Source organism: Micromys minutus (assembly GCF_963924665.1).
Source record: "Micromys minutus genome assembly, chromosome: 18".
Classification (NCBI taxonomy): domain Eukaryota; kingdom Metazoa; phylum Chordata; class Mammalia; order Rodentia; family Muridae; genus Micromys; species Micromys minutus.
The window spans coordinates 4482290-4508644 of NC_137953.1; the positions used below are offsets into that span (position 1 = coordinate 4482290).

The following is a 26355-nucleotide window of genomic DNA, read 5'->3' on the forward strand; positions in this document are numbered from 1 at the left end:
CCCGCATCGGGCCCAGTGATTCTCCGTCTGCCGCCTGGAGATCAGGCTGTAGCTCTCAGCTGCTGTTCCAGTACCACGTGCGCCACCATGTTCCCTGCCACACGGATAGTGGGCTAACCTTTGGAAACTGTAAGTAAGCCCCCAATCAAATGCTTTTCTAAGCAAACTTGCACCTGCGGCGTCTCTCCACAGCAACAGAACACTCAGCCCCGTGGGCTCTACTTGCCTCTATGATCTTTAGGCTGTCTTCAGGTGGGTCCTCAGAGAGCAGGGGGAAGAAGCCAGGGAGCATCAGTTCCCTCGTGGCCACCAGCTTGACCAGCAGTGTGAGAGACTGAGATGGTGTGATCACATAGAAGCTGCAGGCAGGGAGACTCTGGTTGTGTCTAGGGACCAGGGGTTCCCCTCTGGCCAACAGCAGCCAGTCTCTTTTCTGCAAGAAGGACAGACATCTTCAGTCTTTGGCTTGTTTTGAGGATAACCCCAACTGAAGATTCCGAGTTCTCTTTGGGGGTGGGTGTCAAGAAGGACAGAGCTGCTTTACTTTGGGCCTTGGTTGGGGGGAGGGCTTCTTTTCTTAAAAAAAAAAGACTTATTTACTTTTATTCTATATAAGTACACTGTAGCTATTTTCAGACACACCAGAAGAGGGCATCAGATCCCATTACAGATGGTTGTGAGCCACCATGTGGTTGCTGGGATTTGAACTCAGGACCTCTGGAGGAGCTCTTAACCATCAGTGCTCTTAACCACTGAGCCATCTCTGTAACCCATGTGGGTGATGGGCTTCTAATAGCAGAGTAACTGCTCTCCCTCACCAGTCTAGACTATGCCAGAGAGACCACACAAGAAAGTTTCAGTGAAGATACACACTAAGAAATGCTCTTTAACTTGAAGTGGGTTCATCTCAGATAGACTATGAAATGCCACGTGTGGAGTTTGAAAATGACGATCTTGGGTGGTTGGGAGAGGGAGCACCTTCATGGAAGTAAGCTGAGGGGGTGGGGGGATGGGAGTGGGAGATAAGGGGATAACATTTGAAATGTGAATACAGAGAATATCCGGATCAAAAGTTAATTAAAAAAAGAAAATGACAATCTTATGTATGCTTATGATTTCTTTCTCTCTCTCTCTCTCTCTCTCTCTCTCTCTCTCTCTCTCTCTGTGTGTGTGTGTGTGTGTGTGTGTGTGTGTGCAGGCATGCATACACCATGGTTTGTGTATGACAGAGGACAACTTTTGGAAATTGGTTGGTCCTTGTTTTCCACCTTGTTTCTGACGTAAATTTTAGGCTAATTGACCCACAAGTTTGTGGACAATTTCCCTGTCTCCACCCCTATCTTGCTACAAGAGTGTTGGGATAAAAGATGCAGGCCACCAGAGGCTGGCTTAGCAGTTAAAGGCACTAGCCGCTTTTCCAGAGGACCTATGTTTAATTTCCAGCATCCACCTGTAACTCTATTTCAGAGGGATCCAATGCCTCCTAGCCTCCATGGGCGCCAGTCACACAAATGATGTTCATACATGTACAGTTAGTTCAGGCAAAACATCCAAACACATGAGATAAAAATGACCAGCGTGCTTGGATTGACCTTGAGCGGTCAGGGTTGCATGATTAGTGGTTTTACTCGATGAACCATTTCTTCTACCCCAGATCTTGACCAGCTGAGTACGGTGCATTTACCTTAATCCCCATACTCAGGAGATGGAGGCAGGAGGATCACAACCTCAAGGCCAGCTTGGCCTACTATGAGACAAAAAAAAAACCCCAGAAGAATGATGGGTGATGCCCTTGGAATACCCAGTGTAGGTTTAAGCAGATGCTGTTTGTGGAACAAGAAGAAAAAGAGGAACTGTGTATGGGAAAACTTTAGTACAAGGCAGTGGGTGGGGACAGGGCTCCTGACTTCCACCCAGCCAGTTCACAGGTCAAAGTGAAGGGGCTGGATCCCCAGGGCAGTGGCTCTGTGAACGAAGAGCCACTTTGTCACACTGCTACTGAGTGGGTAGAGATTAGCATGGGCAGAGAGAAGAGACAAGCATTTACAAATGAATTTATAGGCACGCCCTTTTTGATGGGATGGAAAGGAAGCAACTTTCTGTGGTGCTTTCCCAAAGAAAACCACACATCTCCAAGAAACACGGAGTCAGAATGGTTATAGTCATCAGTAAGTTATGTCCTCTTGCTGGCTGAGACCATTAATGACATCTGGCACAAATGTTACAGTTTCCCAACTACGCAAGATGGGGAGCAACAGCCCCAAGCTACTTCTCCCACTTTGACCAGCAATCATCTGGAAGACAATGGGAAAGGGGAACCATCGTATGAGTGGAACACAAGGGAGCGGCTAACTCCTGCTGGTGGCTTTGTGTTTACCCCCAGAAAAACGTACTGCAGTGGGAGGCAGGAGGGAAGGCTCTGCCGTCCTAGCTCAGCCGTCAAACCATACAGCTCAGAACACCATGGGATCTGGTGGTTGCTGGTAAGGGGTAGGGAGCACCTCCATGCCTCCAAGAAGAAAAGCTGTGATTATTCTCGTGGTTGGCGGTAATGGGCTGAAAACTTTGGAGTATGGTGCTTCCTCAATGAAAGCACGGGTGGAGACAGATGATGGGGCATGGGACAGTTAACCGTAACTCTAATCATAATCACAATGGTGACTGTGAGTATTGACGTAGTTCACAACATTGGAATGCTTGCCCAGCCACAGACACTGCACAAAGGCTACGATGGAGGCCTTTAGAAGTTCAGACGCTGTTATTATTGATGATTATTATTATTATTATTATTATTTATTATTATTGTGCTTATATTTAGAGGTTTTTCTGAAGAACAGATTTGAGATGTGATGCAAAGTCTACTTGAGGCTCACTGGATCCATCAAGCTGGGAGTCAATATTAAACTTACAGTGTATGTGTGTGCCAGGGTATTTGCCTACTGTTGGGACACATCCTTGCTGGATCTGAGGGAAGACTAGGCAATTGTTTGACATCTAGTGGCCAAAGTAACTTCTCACTAGGGTCGGGGTTTCCATCCGTATTGGTTTTTAATCAGCAATCTTCTATTTCTTACCAGTTCGGGCATTTGTTTGTAAGTCTGTTAAAATTTTATTGAGCTGGAGAGATAGCTCAGTGCTAGGAGCATTTGCAGAATTGAATACCTGGGTTCAATGCCTGGTGCCCACCATGTGTCTCGCAACCTCTGTAACTATAGTTTCAGGGGAACTAACACCCTCTTTTGACCTTCATGAGATGTACACAAACACTTATAAATCTTTTTTTTTTTTTTTTTATAAATCTTTTTTATTGAGTGCCTATTATGTCCTAAGCAGTAGGTGTGCAGAGTTCACTGGATACTTCCTGGGTCCTACTGGCATCTACAAGACTAAGGGGAAGCTTGCAGAGGATACTCTTCTGAGCCTTCATGTGACCCACTCTTCCGACTGTCTGCTTTTAGGAACGATTGTCCTCTATCAGTCCTAAGCAAGCTGATAATATCAACTACTTGCCTAAGCACGGCTCGACTAAGCGTGAAGCAGTGGGCTAGGGGCTGGGGCAATGTGATGTTTCTTAGATCTCCTCCCAGATAGTTCCATCTACTGAGGACCAACATTTCAACACAAAGTCTATGGGAACTGTTTCAGATTCCAGCCAATAAGGGTACTGGACGCTGCGCCAGCTGCTTCTCCCCTCCAGGTTCACCTTGCTTGGGTGAGAGAAAAAGCGAATCCTAAACAACCCTGATTTTTTCCTTGCCTCCTTCTAGTTTCCTTAGGCCCCAGGTACGCTTAGCTTAGAGTTTCTTTTCCATAGTGTATTATACCAAGGAGATGCATTTCTCTTCCCAAGCAACGAGTGCTCGGCTCCTACCTGCTCTCTTTGGTTGCCTCTGAAATACCTCACTCAGGCAATGGTCCATTAATCGTGAACTGTATTTGTCTGCTGGCCATCATGCTGATGGCAGACCAAGGCACTGAAGGCAGATGCTGGCTTGTGAGATGGAAGTTTCTGCTTGCTATCACAGAAACTTGCCTGACCTTGCAAGGCTGGCATGGTGCTGTTTCCCCCCTGTGAGCCAGAGGTCAGTAACTATATCCTCTTCCTTCTCTTTGTACCCATAATGCTGATCCGAATGTAGAACTCTCAGCTCCTTCTCCAGCACATGTCTGCCTGTGTGCCTTCGTGCTCTCTGACATGAAGTCGATGAACTAGGCCTCTGAAACTGTAAGCTAGTCCCAGTGAAATGCTTTCTTTCTTTTTTTTTTCCTTTTGCTTTTCGAGATAAGGTTTCTTTGTGTAGTCCTGGCTGTCCTGGAACTTACTGTGTAGATCTGGCTGGCCTCAAGCTCACAGACATCTGTCTGTCTCTGCCTCCCGAGTACTGGGACGAAAGGTATGTGTCACCACTGCCTGGCTTAGATGCTTTCTTTTATAAGACTTGCTGTGGTCTGGGTGTCTCTTCACAGCAGCAGAACACTAAGACACACACTTGGCTGCCGAGAGCAGAAACAACTATATCTGGACTTCTCCATTATCGACAATACTGTACTGGAGATGTGCTGAAGACCTTTTAGGAGGTTAGGATTCTGGGTTTGACCGCAGGTGAGACACATCGTGAAGATGCCAGGTATACTAACAACCTGGCACACGGGAACTGGTACTTTCTGACTTATGCCAAGTGTAGGGCGACAGTCACCACACTAGAGAGCTATGGACAAACCGGTTCTGTTCTTGGTGCTATGAAGGCCAGGTAAGATGTAGCAATAGACACGAGGGTGGAAAGGGACAGGCAGCAAGTGGGGACAAGGCATGATGGGGGCAGGAAGGCTTCACAGTGAAGGTATTTTAGCAGACTCTGGAAAAGGAGAATGAAACTTTGTGAGATGGGCAGAGACAATGGTAGGGGTGTGAAAGAAGTCAGTGTATTTGGGAACAGTTGGCAATTTATAAGTGTCTCTGGAATAGAGGCTAGAAGAAGCTCGGTGAAAGATAAAACAAGGACATTAGACCAGGCTGGACCACAGGAGGTCCAGTGACCTCACGCTAGCCTTCTGTCTTTATGCTTACTCCCTTCCTGACCTTCAGAGTCTAACCTCTAGCCCCATTTTGTTTTTCTTCAAGGCACTTGACCTGCCATCACCCCTCTCTGGGCTTGCAATCTTGGTCTTGACTCTTCGCCTATACAGCCAAGGACTTTCTGCTTCCCCACCCATCCACAGCCCAACCGGCTTGTAGCCTGTGTGCTCAGACTGGACACGTCCTGGCTGGAATTCTGTCACTTCTGTGGCCAATCGGGGCAGACATGGACTGGAAACTCAGGAATGTGTCTCTAGAGACGCTGACATTTTAAGTAGGAAACCGAGAGAGCTAGGTGGTGTTTTTATTTCTCTTTCTGTGTGGGAAGTGAGTCGCTGGCTACATAACTGGGACTCCACAGTAGGGGCCAGTAATTGGAACAACATTCTCTTGGCAATAGAGGAATTCATCTCAGAAAGACCTGGAAAAAATTAATTTTATTTTCTTCTATATATCTTTATTCCCTACCACATTTTATGAAACTGTTGTTCAAACAGAAAAAAAAATGCAAAAGCATGCAAAGACAAAATAATGAGTGAAGGAAGTCGGTGAAAAGAGACAGTAATGGAGTCAGGATTAGAGAAGCCATCAGAGATGCCAGGGACCCTATGGTTCTTGACATACAGTCTGGGAGCAGATGTCTCGTGGATGATACCAAGAAACAAATATGTTTCAGGTACTACCTGTGATCAGTGTGTCAACAAATCCCTAGTGACTGTAGAGTGGTTTAACATTTGGGACTTGGAACAGACTTCCTGGGCTCAGTCCTGGCTCTACCATTTCCCTGCACCATAGTTTCCTCAACTGTGAGACAGAGATGGTTATTATTTTATAGGACTGTTAGGTAATTAAGTTTCTAAAATTACCCGGGCATAATAGTGCACTTATCTGATTCCAGAATTCAAAAGGAAGAAGCAGGTGGATCTCTGTGAATCCAAGGCCACCTTAGTCTACATAGTGAGTTCTGGGCCAGCTAAGGTTATATAGTGAGACCTTTGTTTTCCTTTTAAATTAAGATGTGTTTAATTATTAGTTGCTTCTTATTTTGCTACATTAAAAATAATTGGGCAATTCTTAGATATAGGTCTATAAACACATCAAAGGATTATAATGGCACAGACTGTTATGATCTAGACTAATCTGAGAGTGAAATTTATGAGATTGGTAGATGTTATGTAGTGATTTTCTCTGAGAATAAAACCTTCCATCTTGGAAGATCCTGAAGACATAGGATGCCAGAAAGGAGCTGATACAACAGGATGTTCTAAGGGAGATTAAACAGTTCATCCTTCAGAGAAGCTTCTTAAGCTCAGAAAGTAAACAACACAAAGCCTTCAGGAAGTCCCTGAAACTGACCAGACTCACTAGGCTCCTTTCTCTTAGTCATATAAGCTGTAGGGACTACTGAGAGATACCCTCAGACAAAGGTGCTTAGAAGAGCTGCTTACAAGAGTCTCAGAACAAGCAAGCTGCCTGGAGGAGGCACAGACCATCTCAGTTACCTGTAAAGAACACTCTCCCCTGCCTACCCTGTGCAGCTGCCTGCAGCTATGCACTGCAGTTCAGATTTCAGGCTTTTGTAAGCTGTCACTCATGCTGGGGTGGGCTTTTGGTGATGCAGCTCTTTGCATTGTTCCTGTTTCTGTAAGTAACCCCTTACCCATACTCTTGTAAGTAATTCCAATAGAACTCACTGGTTCACCACATTGGACTCTAGTGTTATCTCTACTTGGGTCTGTCATCAATTTCCTTTATGGAATGGAGAGATGTTTGTTCTTGTCTCCAAGGACTATTATCACATAACATAAAGATAGAGAATACTATCTATCAGAAAGACTAGGTAAAGTTCTTCTGATGAAAGTCAGATACCCAAATAAAACAATCTTTGAGGAAGACAGAAATGGAGGGAATTGCAGAAAAACAAAACAAAACAAAAGACCAAGAAACCAGGGAATGGAAAGTACACTTCTGACTGCAGTTGACTAAGGCTTAAAGCATGTGCCAATGTAGTTGGAAAAATTACGCAACTTTTATAGCAGAGGAGCTTGATGGGTCGACACCAAAGGCAAGGATCTGATTATTGCAGCATGTGTTTTGTCCAGGAAGCTGCTCCAAACGGAGAGGTGGAGGACAGGGAGCAGTGAGAAAACTCACGTATACTTTGGCTTGTGGGGAAGCTCGTGAACCTGGTAGTGAAAACACGGAGTCAACTAACTGGCTGGGGTGAATTAGAGACTGTGCTCTGTGTGTAGTCAAGTGACAAAGGTGGCTATGAGAGCTCACGGTAACAGCTACTTCTGCATCTAGAGAGCACTGCAGGCTGCATCTCCCTCCCTAGATAGTGTACAGAGACGAGGTGCAGTGAGGTCTTGTTGAGGACGGGAGCACATGCAGATGAGAGAAGGGACAGCAGGAACGAATGGAAGAGCATAAAGGGTGGGGGCATTTAATGTTCTTCATTCGGTTGGTGGGAGCATATGGTATGTGAAGGAAAAATGGGAGATAAAGCTGGACCCTGACTATTAGTCAAAGAAATACAGATTTAATGGTATAATAGTTTCTAGAGGAGAAAGATTCCAGAGAGAGGTGGGAATTAGGATAGCTCCATTCACCCTGAGGGCCTTTGTTGAGTTTGAGTGGGAGGGGATGGTAGTAGTAGTTCAGGATCTAGGATTCCTATCTGCAGCGACTAGCAGACCTTTTGGCAGAGGCCTGGTGGTGGGGTAGAATGTGACTTAAGCCAATTTTCCACTTAGGACATTGGTGATATGCTAGAGTTACATGGGTTGGAGGGTAGAAATAATCACGAGAAGCTAAGTGTTTCAGAAGACTTGGGTGGAAAGCAATAGAGTTGAGACCTATTGGGCTGAGGGGAGATACACAGCACACCAGGCTTGTCGCTGAAAGTTCTGGAAGACAGATTGAGCAGGATGGCTGCCCAGCTGTGATTCAGCACAGTACCCGAGTAACTCTGTTCTGCCTGGTGCAGGGAAGGGTGAGCCCTCTCTACCAACTGAAGCCTCTGTAATACATTTATACACAAGATGAGGTTTTTATTGAATGTTTTTAGGCTAAAAAAAAAAAAGTCATGTCAGGACAGTGTGTTTGAAAACCAGAGACAAAAGAATGAAACAAATGAACCTGACTAAGGCTTAACTGGGAAGAATCTTAAATGCTTTAAACTACATGTATTTGTTTGAGTGTATGTGTGAGTGTGTTTGTGTATGTGTGCTTGTTTGTGAGTATGTGAGTCTCTCTGTGTGTGTGCGTGTGCATGTGTGTGTGTGTGTGTGTGTGTGTGTATATGTGTGTGTGTGTGTGTGTGTGTGTGTGTGTGTAGGTCAGGGGAGGATAGATTGCAAGTATAGATTCTCCCACCAAGGAGGCCCCAGAGATCAAACTCAGAGCATTAGGCTTGAACTGGTTCCTACAAGTTGTCCTTGTGAGTGATCCCTTGCACACACACAGATACATACATGGGCAAACAAACAAACAAATGTAACGATAGCAAAAGAAAACAAGAAGAGCCAGGCAAGGTGGGACATGCCTTTAATCCCAGCTCTCAGGAAGCAGAAGCAGGTGGATCATTGTGAGTTTGAAGCCTGTTTGGTCTATATAGTGAGCTACAGGAAGGCCAGGACTATGTAGACTCTGTCTAAAAAAAAAAAACAAAACAAAAAAAAACCCAAAACAACAACAACAACAACAACAACAAACAAAAGAAAACAGGAGGAGGCAAATGGAAACTGTTAAAGTAGTAACCAACAACTCTTATGTAAACCATGCGCCAGAGCCAGGTGCTTTACACGAGCAATTCATAGGCACTCAAAATAAGCAAGGCACGTCTTAGAGTTTCGGTTAGATGTGACAGGGACTGCTGGTGTGTCTCATAGGTGCCTCTTTCTTTCCTCTCTGCTGTGCTCGCAGAAGCCTGGCTAGCCTTGCTAGCGCTAGCTTTGAATGTTTTGCACAAGATCTTGCAAAGCTGCAAATCGTGTCAGAGAAGCTAAGTCAACTTAGACCCTGCGGCTGAGTGAGGGGAGGAGAGCAAAGAACAGGGCCCAGAGGAAGTGGTGAGAGTCTGAGTGTATGTGCACGCATGTGTGTAAAAGGGCTTAGGGGCAGCAGCTCCGAGTTATAGATCATTACTGACTGAAGGAGGAGGAGCTAAGAAATGCCACTGTAGTTATAGGATGAATCTTTGGTTTTTTTTTTTTTTTTTGAAAAACACAAATTAATTAATTAAAAATTACTTTTGGGTCACTGAATAATGTTTTCTAATATGCCATCCCACAGTGACTAAACCACAGGGGGCCACTGTGTTTGTTGGGGTTATGATTACATAAATCCACCGGAGTCAGAGATGTGAGTCTGTTGCTTAAGTTCACAAGAGCAGACTGAGACCCATCAAGTTCCAAAGTGAAGGCTTCTCTTGAGCAAGAGGGATATTTTCGTCAGAATATTTTCAAAAACGGCTCGAGCCATTCCAAAGTAGAAGCAATAGGGCCAGGAGACACGGCTCAGCATTACAAAGTACCTGTATGTAATCAGAGGACTGGATGTTGTATCCCAGCAGCCACAAAGTCAATGACCCTAACTCTGAGGGGTGTGGAGGTAGGTGGATAACTACAGTTCCTGGCTTCCAACCTAGTCTAAAATCCACAAACCTCAGGCTCAGGAAGAGATCCTGCCTCAAAGGAAGAGAGAGAGAGAGAGAGAGAGAGAGAGAGAGGACACCTGACCTGATGCCCTTTTAGTGTCCCCTCCACCCCATTCCCATACTCTCAATTAGACACACACACATAAATAAATCTTAAACAAATAGAGGTAACAAAAGGGGGAATTTATTTTCTGAGCCAAAATTTGACTAAAGCTGAGAACTTGGTTGGGAAAGTGGGGAAGTGGTAGAAATACCAGAAAAAGGCAAGGGTGTCAGCTTGGATTTTAGAGTAAATTAAATTTACATCTCAGTCTTTAAGTGATCTCATAGGACATGCACTTTAAAAAATGACTTGAAATATGCTTTTCTCTAAGAAGGAATAGAATACATAAGACCTGATTGATGGAAAGGGGTGTCTGGAAAGGGCTCACTAAGGAAGCACCATTGAGCTGAGTCCTTCAGGTTTGGGTAGGATTTGAACACATGGAGATAAGAGAAGGGAAAGCACAAACAGAGGAGGGTCAAAGGTGGGAAATTAATACTCTTCACTCATTTATTTGTATGGTACGGTTTGTGATGAGAATAACGGGAGATAAAAAGCTGGACCTTGAATATAGACTGTGTATCTGTATTCATATGTAGATGTGCGTGTGCATGTGTGCCTGTGTGTGTGTGTGTGTGTGTGTGTGTGTGTGTGTGACTAGGGATCACATCTAAGGAGTCATGCACAGACCAGGCAAGTTCTCTATCGCTGAATGACAACATCAGCTGAAGCTGTCCAGGGGCTTTGCTATAAGGCAGACCGAGAAGGGAACACGTAGAAAGCATCCCCGGGAAGAAGTGAGTGCAGTATTAAAGCACCAGCAAAACAGCACTGGGAAAGCGCGGTGAGGATCCAGAACGATGGGGATAGAGGGTCGACCGGGCAGGTGAGGTTCACCAAATGAGCGGTGTAGGCACAAGAGAAAATGTGATGTCACAAGGAGGCAGTGGGACTGGGCGTGACAGTGTATGCCTTTAGACCCAGCATTATGCAGGCAAAGGTAGGCAGATCTCTGTGAGTTCGAGGCCAGCCTGGTCTACATAGTAAATTCCAAGCCATCCAGAGTTATAGAGTGAGTCTGTCTGAAAAGAAACAGTGAAATGAAGACTGACAGACAGACAGAAGGAAGGAAGGAAGGAAGGACGGAAAGAAGGAAGGAAAAAATGAATGTAGTCTCACCATGTAGGTAAAATGGAGCTGGGGAAGGAAAGTTAAGAGTTTATGAAAAAAAAAATTTTTTTTTGAAAAAGCCTTGGGAACAGAGAACAAGGACAACTCTGATTAAGAGAAAAAAACTGCTGTGGCCCTGGGTGACTTGAGTGTAAAGGACACCATGGCTGAAAGTGGCTGAGGTTTCAAGCCTGGGTGACTTCGACAATGGCAGGGCTGCTATTTACAGAAAGACAGAAGTCAGAACAGAAGTTGGCTGTGGGGAACACCCATGTGGAAAGGCTGGGGCACAGAGTTGGGGAAGGGAACTGAGGAGTCACTGGATTCCAAAAGAGCAAATAAAATGCAAAAATTCAAAAGCAAAGATGGAGGCAAAGTTTAGCACACACAGGGCTGTGAAGATGGATCAGAAATTAGGAGCTCCTTGTGTTCTTCAGTGGACCCAAGTTTGGTTCCAGCAACCTTGTCAGCCAGGTCATAACTGTCTGCAATTCCAGTTCTGGCCTTGGTGGGCACCCATAACAAGTGGTGTACACATACACACACACACACACACACACACACACACACACGCATGTGTGTACATGCTAATAAAAATAAAGATCTAAAAAACAAGGTTCGGGCAACTTGTGAAAACAAGATTAGGCAGGTTCAAGCTGAGTAATAAGTCTTGTCACATAGGAAGTATAAACTATTTCTTGTTGAATGAATGGCTGGCAGCATGTGGAAGTTTCTTCTTTCTCTCACACTGCCATTGGGGATTTATGCCACTCAGAGAAGGTGTCACTCAGAAAGCCTGGCTGCAGAGCCATTTGAAAATGGATTTGCCCCCTCCTCTGCTAGGAGAGCAGTACTTCATGCAGGGGTGGGACACAGGGAATGGAGAGAAGTGAGTCCTAAAGGCTGTCCCCCTCTCTTGCATGTCCCCCTACTTCCCAAACACACACACACACACACACACACACACACACACACACACACGTAAAAGGAGAACAAGAAGCCATTATGAATGGCCAGAATCTTCAAGCCCAATGAAATCCAGAAGCCTACTATGTGAGCAAAGGGAGGATGAAAACCTTGTCCAAAGGCAGCACAGGGAGGAAAGAAAGGGTTTGTTTCTGTCGTCTGTCCTTTGATGAAGTCAAGTTGGGACTTGGGGTGTGAGTTCAGAGGCAGGAATGAGAGCAGAGAGCACAGAAGCAGTTCTCTGTGCTTGCTCAGTCTAACAAAACCTCAAATGTTTGACTTTACCAATGCAGACTGGGGAGCCAGATGTTGGGGTGAAAAGCACTCAGCTGACCTTCTTCCTCAGCCCACATCCCAGAAGAACCCCTCTTTCATGCTGTCTCAAAAACCTCCTTCAGGCTGAGTATCTGTCCCTTCCATTTCCTGTGCGTCTCTCTTTCTGTCCTCCTGACTCCCTCTTATGGTCTATTTTTTTTCTCTTAATAATTCTATGTTCACTTCCTGTCAACTGGTTGCTTGCTCCGCCTCTTGACCTATGGTTGACTTTATTTAACCAGTTTACGGTAGTCAATCAGAAAGTTCTTGGATTAAAGGTGTGTGCTAAGGCTGAGCCATACCACAACTAAAATCAGGTTTTTTATCCCAGTAACAGCCTTTGGTTTCACAGCGTGATCAAATATCCTGCAATACACCTACCCAGAGGAGGTACCACCCATAATAGGGGAGGGAGGCTCCCACATCAAGAGAACGCCCTGCAGACTTGCCTACCAACCTAGTCTTATGGCAGCATTTTTTCAGATGAGGTTCCCTCTTCCCAGACTCCTTTAGTTTGTGTCAAGTGGACAAAAAGCCAACCAGGGTGTTCATTCATCTGTTGAGGACATTAAGTCGGTTCTAGTTTCTTCACCACTGTGAATGACACTGAAGTGAACAGCTTGTTTGCGTGCGTCTTCATCTCATTTTCTTGAGTTGTGACGCAGGCAAGAGTGCTGACCGGTGTCTATTTTTAGGAAAAAGTGTTAAAATGCCAATGTCCAAAATATCACATATTAGCCAGGCATAGTGGCACACACTATACCCTTAATCCCAGTACTCAGCAGGTAGAGGCAGGCAGATCTTAGTGAGTTTGAGGCCAGCCTGGTCTACAAAGTGAGTTTCAGGACAGCCTGGGCTAAATATAGACTTTGTCTCAACAGCAAAATTAAAAAAGAAATCTGCACTGAACCAGGTATGGTGGTACCTGTCTGTAATACCAATGCTGAGAAAGCATGGTTATCCTTAGCTACATAGCAAATTTAAGAAGATTAACCTGGGCTACATGAGATCCTGCCTTAAAAACAACAACAAACAAACAAAACCCAACTGTATCAAAAGCAGGACCAGGGAGGCTGAGACAGGAAGGTCTAGGATTCAAGGCTTGTTTGGGCTGCAGATTAAGTTCAAGTCCCTGGGTAACTTGAAGTGAGACCCTTCTCAGAATCAATCCATAAACAAAGGAACAAACACATAGAAGTTTGAGGATATAGAATGGGGGTAGGGCTAGGAATTTGATTAGTGTATGTGAGATCCTGGGTTCAACCTCCAATATGTCAAAAAGAAAAGAAAAGGGATTGAGAGATGCTTGCTGAGTGACGGATCACCTCAGAGACTCTGAGGAAGTGGGTGGAGAACTTAGTAAACTGGGCTGAGGGGCAGCCGCAGAACCCATTGATCTGTCGTCTCCTCTCTGCGAAGAGGAGTGGCTGTTCTTCAGACTGGAAACAGGAACTCAGTGGGTGGACACCCAAAGAAACAGGAAAAGAAGCCTGCCTCTGACAGCGAAAGACAGCGCTATGCTGTCTTTCCCTTTGTGCCTGTCACTCTGGCCCTCCTCCGCCAAACGTTTGTTCTCTATAAGGTGTATTTTATTTTTAGCTATATATGTGTGGGTCTGTGCGGGTGAGAGCAGGTACCTGGGCAGACAGAGGTGTTGGCTCTTCCTGGAGTTACAGGTGGTTGTGGGCCACCATGTGGGTACTGGGATTTGAACTCAGGTCCTGTGGAAGAGCAGCCAGTGCTCTTTAATTCTGTGCCAGCTCTGCAGCACTAGGTCAAGTATGTATTTAGTATTTGTCCTTGGGTTCTCCTTTTAATTATTTTATTTCGATTTAAGTGTTGCATTCATTTTCTTTCTTTTTCTTTCTTTTTAGGTTTTTGAGAGAGTCTCATGATATATATAGTTCTGGCTGGCCCAGCACTTGTAATGTAGACCAGCCTAGTCTTGAACTCAGAGATCCGCATGCCTCTGTTTTCTTTTTTTTTTTTTTTTAAAGATTTTTTTTTTTATTTGTTCTATGTGAGTATACTATAGCTGTCTTCAGACACACCAGAAGAAGACATCAGATTACATTACAGATGGTTGTGAGCCACCATGTGGTTGCTGGGAATTGAACTCAGGACCTCAGGAAGAACAGTCAGTGCTCTTAACCACTAAGCCATCTCTCCAGCCCCTCTGTTTTCTTTTTCTTCCTTCCTTCCTTCCTTCCTTCCTTCCTTCCTTCCTTCCTTCATTCCTCTTTCTTTCTTTCCTTTCTCTCTCTCTCTTTCTTTCTCATTTCCATGATTTATTTCTTTTTTTATTGGATATTCTCTGTATTTACATTTCAAATGTTATCCATTTTCCCCCACTTCCCTCCCCCTCCACTTGCTTCCATGAAGGTGCTCCCTCTCCCAACCACCCTCTTTACTTCAATGCCTTGGCATTCCTCTACACTGGAAAAATGCACCTTCCCTGGACCAAAGGCCTCTTCTCCCATTGATGCCAGACAATGTCATCCTCTGCTACATATGCAATTTGAGCCACGCGTCTTACCATGTGTGCTCATTGGTTGGTGTTTTAGTCCCTGGGAACTCTGAAGGGTTTGGTTGATTGATAATGTTGTTCTTCCCATGGGATTACAAACCCTTTCAGCTCCAACAGTCCTTTCTCTAGCTCCCTCATTGGGGTCCCCGTGTTCAGTCTGATGGTTAGCTGTAAGCATCCTCAGCTGTATCTGTATGGCCCTGGCAGAGCCTCTGAGGAGGCCCCATGTCTGCTCCTGCCAGCTGCCTCTGTTTTCTGAGTGCTGGAATTAAAGGCAAGTACAACCACATCTGGCTTCTTTCCCTTTCTTCTTTTTTTTAAATTATGTATATGCATGTGGGTCTGAATGTGTGTGTGTGTGTGTGTGTGTGTGTGTGTGTGTGTGTGTGTGTGTGTGTATGTGTGTGTGTGTGTGTGTGTGTGTATGTGTGTGTGTGTGTGTGTGTGTGTATGTGTGTGTGTGTGTGTGTGTGTGTGTGTGTGTGTGTGTGTGCCGTGTGTGTGTTAGTGGAGACCAGACGAAGTTCAGATCCTCTGGAACTGGAAACACAGGAGGTTGTGAGCCTTCTGATCTGGATGCTGGGAACTAAGGCCGGGTCCTCTGCAAGAGCCATAAACTCTCTCAACGGCAAAGTTTCGTCTCTAACTCCTCATTGGTTTTCTTTTTACAAGTACTTGTTGTTAGTCTGAGTGTTTATATGTGGGTGTAGGTGTCACAGTGCACGTGTAGGGTCAGAGGGTAACCTCGTGGAGTTGGGCAAGCCACATTAGTTTTCCACCCGCCCGTTTTTGCTTTGTTTTGCTTTAATTTGCTTCTGTTCCAAGGGTTGACATCTTGATGTTCAAGTCAGATGCCAAGCACCCGTTGGATACTTTTCATCTCCCTCAGCCCTCTTATATCCTGTTCTTCACCAAGCTCTAATTGACTATATCTGCTTATAAATAGTTCTCTGTTGTATTTTTCTAACCTTGACTTCCAATACTCTTAGTCTATTATCTATAATATATGTTATAAATATAAATATATATATTTCTGTCTCCTCCATTACGGAGGAAACCGATATTCACGCCATCGCTGAATGCATATCCAGGGCTTAATGCAATGACCTGCATGGGTCAGGACAGACTGTTCTTTCAATGACCTCTGATAATCAGTGCAGTGATGGAAGGTTCTGGGACTTAGAACATTCACTGCTATTCTTGTGTGTGTGTGTGTGGGTGTGTGTGTACATTGTTTGTGTGTGAGTGTGGGTACAAGTTTGCCTCTGTGAGTGAACGGAAGGAAGCCAGAGGATAATTTCCAGAGTGTGTTTTCATTCTCCACTGTGGATCTGGGGTTTGAACTTAGATCATGAGGTTTCTGTGGCAGGCACTTTCGCCACCTAAATCAGAAAGGAAGCACATTTTAAAGCATCACCACTCCTGTTTAAAGGTTATAAAATAAAGGGTTATGGCTGAGTTCAGGAAGCGCTCTGCGTACAAGCTGAGTAGCCTCACATCCCTTGTTTGTCCACGCTTGTAACTGCTCCCCCCAAACTGACACTTAGAGAGAGGGTATGAATTTCTGGACTTCCTAGTCACGGGGTCAGCAAGGGCAGCACCTGGGCCCAGGGAAGTGTCATGTTCAGTAAAGCGATGGCTGCCAAATCTGGCAACCTGAGTTCCATCTCCAGGACCCCAAGTCCAAGCGACAGAAGTGACTCTAAAACGTTGTCCTCTGATCTCTGCACACGTGCCATGGCAAATGCACCACCCCCTACACATAGGCACACAGAACAAATAGAGCAAGTATACACACAGCAGCATTTGTATGTTCTTTCGTACCACACTCGATCAGTTGGTGAGCTTGTTATAGGCCGATGCGGAAAAGCCATCCGGTAGTATACTAGTGTCCCCTTTGGGCTCGTCTAACAGAGGCGACATATTTACTGCCAGTTTCAGAGTATTTCCAGGGTTGATGCAGGTCTGGGGTTCGGGAAGAATGTTAGTTCTCTAGTTGTTAGGTGAGCATTCTTGCCTGGGGTAGAGCACTCACCAGCAAGCAGTGACACAGCGCATGAAAATGCTGTTGGTTTGTTCCCAGCTCATCCCAGTCCAGCCGCCAACAGCTTGTGGGTCTGAGGATGAAGGGCAGTCCATAGGTCAGGGACTCGCAGATCCCACTAGATTTCAGAGCCCTGGAAAAGAAAGTCATTCTTAGTGGTATCCGGGTCCTCTAACCACACCCATCCAAGTTCAGTTTATTGTGGGTCAGGCTGTATAAATTACAGTGTGTGGTCAGATCTGCACACTGAACGTTTTCAGAGCTCAACTCTTCCCTTGGGGCCTTATGGTAAGAACTAGAAAGCAGCAAAGCCGGGCTTTGCCATCACTGTTCTGCTTAAGAGCTGGGTCCCCCAAAGCAACAATCCTAATACCTAGAGTAGCAGAAAGGTTGGAGTTGGATCTTGATACCCCTTTCCCCTCAAAAGGTTCATTTCTGTACTAATCCTAACAGGCTTTTGACAAGCATCCATTGGATGGCTGGCCACTTTGGTATCAACCTTGTCTTTCTCTGCCCTCAGAGGCCATCTTTCCAATTTTTCCTGCATATCCATATCTTCTTCAGTAGCAAGTCTATATCTGCTCCTCCGGCTTCCACTTGCCGAGGAGCCCAGCCTTACTTTTGTCATGAGAAGCTTGTGATTGCTACCGGCCACTGCTGCCCGACTGCAGAGATGTAATCTAAATCTCTGCATGCCCACATAAACAGTAAGAACAGCTTAGACTGGCGAGGCTTCCTCAAGGCCTACTTGATCACTTGCAGCTTATATGGGGAGCCTGAAGACAGGGATGCCGTCTGGTAGAGTGTGCTGATGTCTCCTTTGGGGTCATCTATTCTCAACATGTCATCGGCGGTACCAGGAAGCAGGGACGGGCTGAGAAATCGCTCTTGGAGATCACACTTCAGACATACTACAGTAAAAGGAGGGTTAAAGAAGAGACTAGGTTACAAGTTACCCCAGGCTATGCTACTAAGAGACAAGGATTTCTACCCCTTTAGATTCACTAAGCAGGCAAGGGTCAGGAAGAAGTAGGGGGGATGGGGCAAAGAAAGCATGCTTGGTTTGAGGAGGTAAAAGCAAATCTGCAACCTGTGGTCTAACTATTGCTCCAAACAGTACTTATTCTCTGAGCCTGACATGACTGTCTCTTGCTTTACTGCTGGACTGACTGAGCTGTGGTCTCCTAGCGAGAGGTCTGGTTTGTCATTCAAGAGGAACAGGTGTCCTTGGTGGAGCAGCTAATGGTAAAACGTGTAGAGGCCCTTGGGTATCACATGAGGAAATCTTGCCTCCACTGCTTCCCTGTGGCTTTGGCAAGTGTGCTGGTGCTCGTGCTGGTCAGATGAAGGAAGAGCAGGAAAGCAGAAGTCAGATAGTCAGCTGACTGCTACCGTTTTTTTCCTCTGGGCTGTTCTAGGGGCCGTCAGGGGCTGTGGGAGGCACAAGTTCCTGAAATAGCTTATTTTTAATGCCCTTGAAGGAACCCGAGTATTGGGCTGAGTATAAGGCTTCAGAGCACAGCAATGGTATGACATTAGGGGTGCATACACTGGGGCTGAGCTAGATTGCTCTCAATGTGGTGCCCTGCTCTATTAAGCTTTTAAAAAGATTTATTTATTTATTACATATGAGTACATTGTATTGTCTTCAGACACACCAGGAGAGGGCATCGGATCCTATTACAGATGGTTGTGAGCCATCATGTGGTTGCTGGGATTTGAACTCAGGACCTCTGGAAGAGCAGTCAGTGCTCTTAACCACTGAGCCACCTCTCCAGCCCCGTGTTTTTTTTTTTTTTTTTTGACAGGATTTCTGATAGCCCAGATTGACCTTTGACTTCCAGTAGCTGGAGATGACCTTGAGCCCTGCTTCTGCTTCTACCCCATAAGTGCTGTGATTTGAGATGTGAATTACTTCTCACAGCTTCGTGTTTCTACCCCAGCAGCAGGTGCCAAAGGCCCAGTGTTCTGCTGCTCTGAGCCAGACTCCTTGATGCTACAAGGTGTTAAAATATATATCTGACTTGAATATCGATGGCACATGTGCAAGTCTGTGAACACTGGGCCCTTTCGAGAAGGGGATGGTGATCCGTGGGATGACCAGGCTACCATGTGGAGCTTGCTTCTGAGTCGTTACAGTTTTCCTCAGTTTGGTGCCTAGCCAGCGAGATTTAAAAAAAAAAAATTCTTATCTTACGTGTGTTTTTCTGTCATACATGGGGGCGGTGTCAGTCTTTATGTATGTGTCATACATGGGGGTGGTGTCAGTCTTCATGTATGTGTCATACATGGGGCGGTGTCAGTCTTTATGTATGTGTCATACATGGGGGTGGTGTCAGTCTTTATGTATGTGTCATACATGGGGGCAGTGTCAGTCTTCATGTATGTGTCATACATGGGGGCGGTGTCAGTTTTCATGTATGTGTCATACATGGGGTGGTGTCAGTCTTTATGTATGTGTCATACATGGGGGTGGTGTCAGTCTTCATGTATGTGTCATACATGGGGTGGTGTCAGTCATCATGCATGTGTCATACATGGGGGTGGTGTCAGTCATCATGTATGTGTCATACATGGGGGTGGTGTCAGTCATCATGTATGTGTCATACATGGGGTGGTGTCAGTCATCATGTATGTCATACATGGGGGCGGTGTCAGTCTTCATGTATGTGTCATACATGGGGTGGTGTCAGTCTTCATGTATGTGTCATACATGGGGGCGGTGTCAGATCCCCTGGAACTGGGGTTTAAAGAGATTGTGAGCTCCATGTGGGTGCTGGGACCTGAGTCTAGGTCTTCCATAAGACGACAAGTACTCTTAGCCACGGAGCCATCTCTCAAGCCCCGGTGGGAAGATTCTTCTCACCACAGGCAGTGTTGGTATTACCCAGGTAAAAGAATCTTTTAAGTTAGGGTACCAATAATGCCTACCATATTGAATGAGAACATTGTGAACAATGCTTGATAATCTATATCCTTATATGGTCTAGCCATTGTCTTATCACTGGGGTATCAAAGGCTTTGCCCTTGCTGGCTGGGATGGTCACTCTTGAGAACTTTACGGCATCACTAGACAGCTTCACCCAATTCGCACCCACCCCTAGGCCTCAAATTATTTGTGTTCTGCTGTCTCTCTAGAGTCACCCAGAGTTCTAACCCTAGACAAGGATATTCTTAGCCTACAGAATCTGTCTCCTCGGGATTGTGTACTTGGATTGCCCTTGGCTCTGGAAGAAGGAGGAAGACTCTGTGGAGTAAGAAGGAGATGGACGTTTTCCTGGTCCGTTTCACTGTTATGCAGCCAGGCTTTGAAGAAGACCTCCATGCTCACAACGTCGTTGTCTAGAGTCTCCAGGACAATGTCAGCCTCCAGGATAGAACTCTCTGCAGAAGAAAGGAAAACAGTGGTTAAAGTGGGTTCTTTTCAATCTTAATATTTATTTATTTAAAGTCCCCCTGCTCCCCAGCGAGAGGCTGGGAAGGTGACTGAACCGTTAAGAGTATGTACTGCTCTTGCAGAGGACCTGAGTTCAATCCCTAGCTCCTATATCATTTGGAACACAACTGCTGTAACCTCAGCTCCTGGGATCTGATGGTCTCCCGTCTAAACTCTGAGGGTACCCGTACTCACACATGCAAACAGATGTAATTAAAAAAATGTCTTTGCATTTATTTAAAAATATATTTATTTTAGTTGGAGATTGTTTACGTGTTGGGGTTGGAGAGATGACTCAGCTGTTGAGAACACTTGCTTGTGCAGAGGATCTTGGCTTTGATAGCAGCACCCACATGGTGGCACACAACCATCTATAACTCAAGTCCCAAGGGATCCAACACCTCTTTGGACCTCAGCAGGCAACCAGGCACCTGTGTGGTACGAATATATACAACCAGGCAAAAGACTCACAAACATGAATAATACAGTACATCTAAAAATGTTAAAGATATTCATGTGTTTGGGTGTTTTGTCTGCAGGTATGTTTATGTGTGGGTTGATATTAAGGTGATATATGATTGGACAGTGGAGAGATAAGCGGCGAAAAGGCTAGGAAAATGGAAGAGGAGGAGGAGATTTCAAGAGGAACGAAGATGGAGGCAGATGTTTATGTTTCTCTTGGAGCATCTCTAGCTTAATGAGGTTGTTATTATTTTTAAGGACCTCTATGGGTCTTTTTTTTTTTTTTAAAGAAGGGCAGTTTGTATCTTTGTCCATTGGCTGTAAGCTTGTTGTGTAAAGGGTTTGTGGATTGAGGATTTGACATATAAACCTGTTTGATAAGCTACCAGGCTTTGGAGTCATGTTTGTACCGGGTGGTAGAAAAAAGGAACATGCTGGGGTGGTCGTATCCACCAGGGACAGAAACAGCAAAGGGGCTGTAGAGCGAACTGCATCAGAGTTCCTAGAGGCAGCATGGAGAGCCAAGCGGAGTGAGACTACATGGTGTGTGCTCAGCTCCACACTAGAGCGGCATCCTTGGAGTGAGACCCCGGTGGCCGATAAAAGGTTAAGCCATTCATTTTAATGTTTACTGCAATATGTACCACAAATGGGCCTGGCACCCACAGAGGGCAGAAGAGGGCATCAGGTGCTTTGGAACTGTAGTTATAGACGGTGGCTGTGAGCTACCTTTGTGGTGCTGGGAATTGAATTTGGAAGAACAGCCAGGACTCTTAATTGTTGAGTCATTTCTCCAGCCACTTATTTTAAATGTTTAATTATGTATATGTGTCTATATGTAGGTGTATGCATGTAACCCTCCCAAACTGCAGTTATAGATGGTCATGAGATACTTGACTTTTGTGCTGGGAAGTGAACTTGGGACCTCTAGGAGAATAGCAAGTGTTGAGCCTTCTATTATTATTATTATTGTTATTATTGTTATTATTATTATTATAGGGTCTAGCTGTATCTTTGGTTGTCTTGGATCTCACTATGTAGATCAGGCTGGCTTTGAACTCACAGAGCACTCTGCCTCTACCTCTCAAGAGCTGGGACTAAAGGCATGCACTACCACACCCAGATAAGTACTTGTTTGTTTGTTTTATTTGGTTTTCTGAGACAGGGTTTCTTTATGTAGATTTAGCTGTCCTGAAATTTGCTCTGTAGACCAAACTGACCTCTAAGTCAGATAAATAAATAAAATAATAAACAATAGTAAAGAGGCATGCCTGCCTCTGCCTCCCAGTGCTGAGATCAAAGGCCGTCACTGCCTGGCTGGCAAGTGTTTAATTTTTAATTAAACACTTTCTTCTGTGACAGAGTTACGCTATGTAGCTTCGATGGTCTAGCATTCACTGTGTAGACCAGACCTTGTCATGAGTCTCCTACCTCTCTTCCCAATTCCTGGGATTATAAATATAAACCATTACATGCACCTAATTTTTTAATTATAAATTTTGAAGAATGTGAACTTTAAGCATACCTATCTTCTGACACATCAAGTGTATGTCTTAATATCTGTCCTACACACATTCTTGGCACATACACAAGCGACTTACACAAAGACAATCAGCACAGCATTGTCATCCCAACGATCAAACTCTAAACAGGAAGCAAGTCCAGTTAGTGTCCACCAATAGAGGAATGTTTAAATACATTATGACACACTCAGACTGATTTCTACTATGTAATCACTAGCAATTTAAAGCTAAATTTACCAACACAGAAATGTAGAGAGGAGTGATATGATCCCATTTGTATGAACATAAAACTATCTGCAAACATGTATACCTGAGTGTGCACATGCAATTCTGCATCCATGAGTGTGCACATGCAGAGTGCATCCATGAGTGTGCACATGCAGAGTGCATCCATGAGTGTGCACATGCAGAGTGCATCCATGAGTGTGATCATGCACCTATTATAAAGGTGTGAAAGGCTGCCATCTAGCTATTGGCTGCTGGGGAGCAGAACTTTCCTACATTCTTTAAATTTATCTTGGGGCTGGAGAGACGGCTCAGTGGTTAGAGCACTGGCTGCTCTTCCAGAGGTCCTGAGTTCAATTCCCAGCAACCACATGGTGGCTCACAGCCATCTGTAATGGGATCTGACACTCTCTTCTGGTGTGTCTGAAGACAATACAGTGTACTCATATATAATAAATAAGTAAATCATAAAAATATATATTAAAAAATTTAATTGTGTATTTCTGTTTTGAAATATTCTAGGGCGCTGGAGAGAAGACTCAAAAGTTAAGAGTGCCCATCGCTCTTGCAAAGGACCAGAGTTCAGTTTGAGCTCATACTGGAGCTCCAGCTCCAAGGAAGGGTCCAGTGTTCTCCTCTGGCATCCATAGGCACGTACGTGTGCACACACACACACATACACACACACATACACACACATACTCTCTCTCTCACACACACACACACACATTCACACACACAGACACACACACACTCTCTCACACACACACATACACACATACATTCACACACACAGACACACACACATACACACTCACACACATATACACTCACACACATACACAAACACACACAAAAATAAATAAAATAAATCTTTAGAAAACACCAAAAATATTCTAGAATATAAAAGCTATGAAAAATTGCATAGCCATGCTGGTTATTAACAAGGGCCGTATCAGTTTTGTGTTATCATTTATAGGAAAAATGTGTTTAATTATTTCCTCTGTTAAGAGGAATCTGAACAGATTACCAAGTTACTCATTGGTACACTGTCTCACAAGTGTGATTGGCGTCAAAGAGGAGGGGCGAGGCTGGTGTGGTGAGAGGCTCTGGGTAGGCGAGTTAACAGGCTTTCCTGGGGCTTTGCTTCTGCGTAAGTGTCAGGGAAAGCCAGAGAGAAAGTGGAAGACAGACAGGACAGACGAGCTGAGGAAAAACCCTGAGGGTCCACTGAAATACAAAGGGCCTAAGAAAAGCCAGTGGTTCAAATGAATTAACTTCTGTGTGTGACTCACGGATGCCGGAGGTTTATTTCTAGAACGACATTCCTGAGGACAAGTTGGTAGAGGCGGCAGACCTCTCCACCTCAAAGAACAAAGAGGGTTCAGTCCCTGATGCTGGCTTCAACACTGGAGGTGCAGGGAGCTAGATGACTTCACATCTCATTCGAGGACTTAGCCTGCGGCCAGCAGGGACAGCAAACACAACTTTTCTCTTTCCTCCTTTCTTTTCTCCGGCTGGCATGACCAGCTTTGTAAATAGTTATGCAGGTCCATTCATTACTAACCGTTTCGTTCATTCCTTCAGGGACACACAACCCTCTGTCCCTGTGGAAATTTAAAAGCAGCATTCTTGAGCATTCCCTCTCAAATTCCCGTCTGCTCCACTGTGTTTTATGGCACTATACCAACAAGTACTAGATACTGCCATAAAAGCATTTTAAAAAAACGAATGTAGACCATCCGGTGATGACGTAGGCAGGCATCTGAGAGCCTGTTGTTCTTTTTCCTAAGCCTTTGAACTTTGGCTTGAGTAACACGAGTGGGAATGAGTGAGCAGTTTGTCCTTAGTGAGGCAAACGGACTATTAAAGCAACGAGGGCAAGGATAGAGCTAGAGAGATGGGACTGAGGGGCTGGAGAGGCGGCTCAGTGGTTAACAGCAGTAGATGCTTTTTCAGGAGACCTGGGTTCAATTCCCCACAACTACATTTTGGCTAATATTCACCTGTAACTCCTGTTCCTGGGGCCCCAGCTGGCCGCCCTCTGGCTTCCCCAGGTACACATATGGTGCATGTATATACGGAACATTCATACATATAAAGTAATAAATAAATAAAAATGAGAGTCTTTGGGACGTAAATATAAAGTGTAAAAGATTGGAAACTCCCACGATGGGCAACAGGAGCGGACGAGACGCCATTATTCATACTAAGAACCTAGGAACATCATCATCATCACCATCATCATCATCATCATCACCATCATCATCATCATCATCATCACCATCATCATCATCATCATCATCATCATCAACATCATCAACAACAGAAAGGGTTTTCTAAAGTGATTAAAACTATAAAGCAAACATGGAATGGTGAGACCGAAAAAAAAGCAGTTCAGTTAAGAAGAAGGGAATGAAGCTGGGTGTGGTGGCCCAGCGTGCAGGAGGCAGAGGTAGGTGGATCTAAGTTCAAAGTCAGCCTGTTTTACACAGAGGCTTCCAGGTGAGCCAGAGAAACACGGTGAAACTATATCTTTTAGAGAAGGGGAAAAGAAAAAAAATGAAGGAAAAAAATTTTAACAACAGATATACTAAAACTAGAACAAAAGAAAAGCATCATGTCATGCACAAGGGTGGCCTGAAAGTTGCAAGGTTTTGCCGTAGCTTTACCGATGGTTTGGTCACGGCTTAGAGGATGGGTAGCAAGAACACCAGAAACGAACACAAGGAAAGGAAGCAACGATGATGCAGGGACAATCTCTAAGAATGGCTCCTGGATGTGTCCCAGAGTCTCTGATGGAGACACGCTGCCTTACTCTTCACTGCCAGTGTTTCCAACTTTAAAATGTTTTAATCCATGTATGTTTCTGTGTACAGGTGTTTTGCCCGCGAGCATGTCTGGGGACCATGTGTGTGGGTGTCCACAGAGGTCAGAAAATGGCATTAGAGTCCCTGGAACTGGAATTATAGGTGGTCGTGAGCCTCCGTGTGAGAACCGGGGCCTGGGTCCTCTGGAAGCACAGCCAGTGCTTGTCACCGCTGAGCCATCTCTCAACCCCGTCTAACCTCCTAACTCACACACTCTGGGAAGAGTAACAGCAGAGTTTTCTCATTTGAAGAATTCATACCGTGAAAATAGAGGTGCTGGGCTTCAGGTTTGAACCCTTATTTTGCTGTCTCAGAAGAAATGGCATTCTTTCAGGGACAAGCATTGGCTGCTCTTCCTAAGAACGCAGGTTGTATTCTTCTGTCACCTTCTCTTCTAGGAGCCGTCACTCTTCAGAGACTCCACCTTCCTCTTCCTCTGTGCTGACCCAGGCTGTTTCTCCCCATTGTCACCCATTGCCACCCTGTTTTTCAAGATCAAGTTCAAATGCTGCCTGTACTTGTCCTGACCCACCCTCCGTTTGTAGGTGATGGGGGCGGGGCAGATAGCTCATTTTATATTCTGTGATGTCACTGTTGTTAGTTGGGAACACATTTGATCGTCCCCATTTAGATGTAGGCTTCTCCTCATGTACATCCTGCCCATCCCCCACTCCGGGGCCTTGGCAAAGGTCTGTGACTCCCATTGCTTTTCCTGTGGCTCTTCTGCTTCAGCTAAGTTAGTCTCCTTGTCACGTGACTTCCTTCCTTCCTTAGGGCTTTTATTACTCTGTTAATCCACGGCCTGCGCCCCCTCCAGCATTTGACTCAGAACGTTGTCCCTGGAGCTAAGCTTAAATGATATTTCCTTGTCTGTCTTTAATTAGTAATTACTGGGTGCTTATGGCCTTCATTTACGCAGTATTAATCATAGTTGTTAATTTATTTCTTCTGAAGGCTCTCTTTCTCCAGGTTTATGAAAGGCAGTGTAGTTTAGTGGAAAGATCAGGATCCGAATCCTGTCTTGGGTGGTGTTGGTT

The 26355-nt window shown here is 45.0% G+C and overlaps 1 protein-coding gene across 1 annotated transcript in view; it reads right to left on the minus strand.

The window, feature by feature from the left end:
• Window positions 1-26355, minus strand: part of M1AP (meiosis 1 associated protein) — a gene marked incomplete at both ends in the record, with an annotated part of 68291 nt that overhangs the window by 3477 nt on the left and 38459 nt on the right. Inside the window, 4 exons of the mRNA XM_080932129.1 lie at window positions 227-433; window positions 16794-16935; window positions 17551-17713; window positions 20013-20186. Coding sequence (XP_080788255.1) covers window positions 227-433; window positions 16794-16935; window positions 17551-17713; window positions 20013-20186 — 686 coding nt within the window. The remainder of the gene's footprint in view (window positions 1-226; window positions 434-16793; window positions 16936-17550; window positions 17714-20012; window positions 20187-26355) is intronic.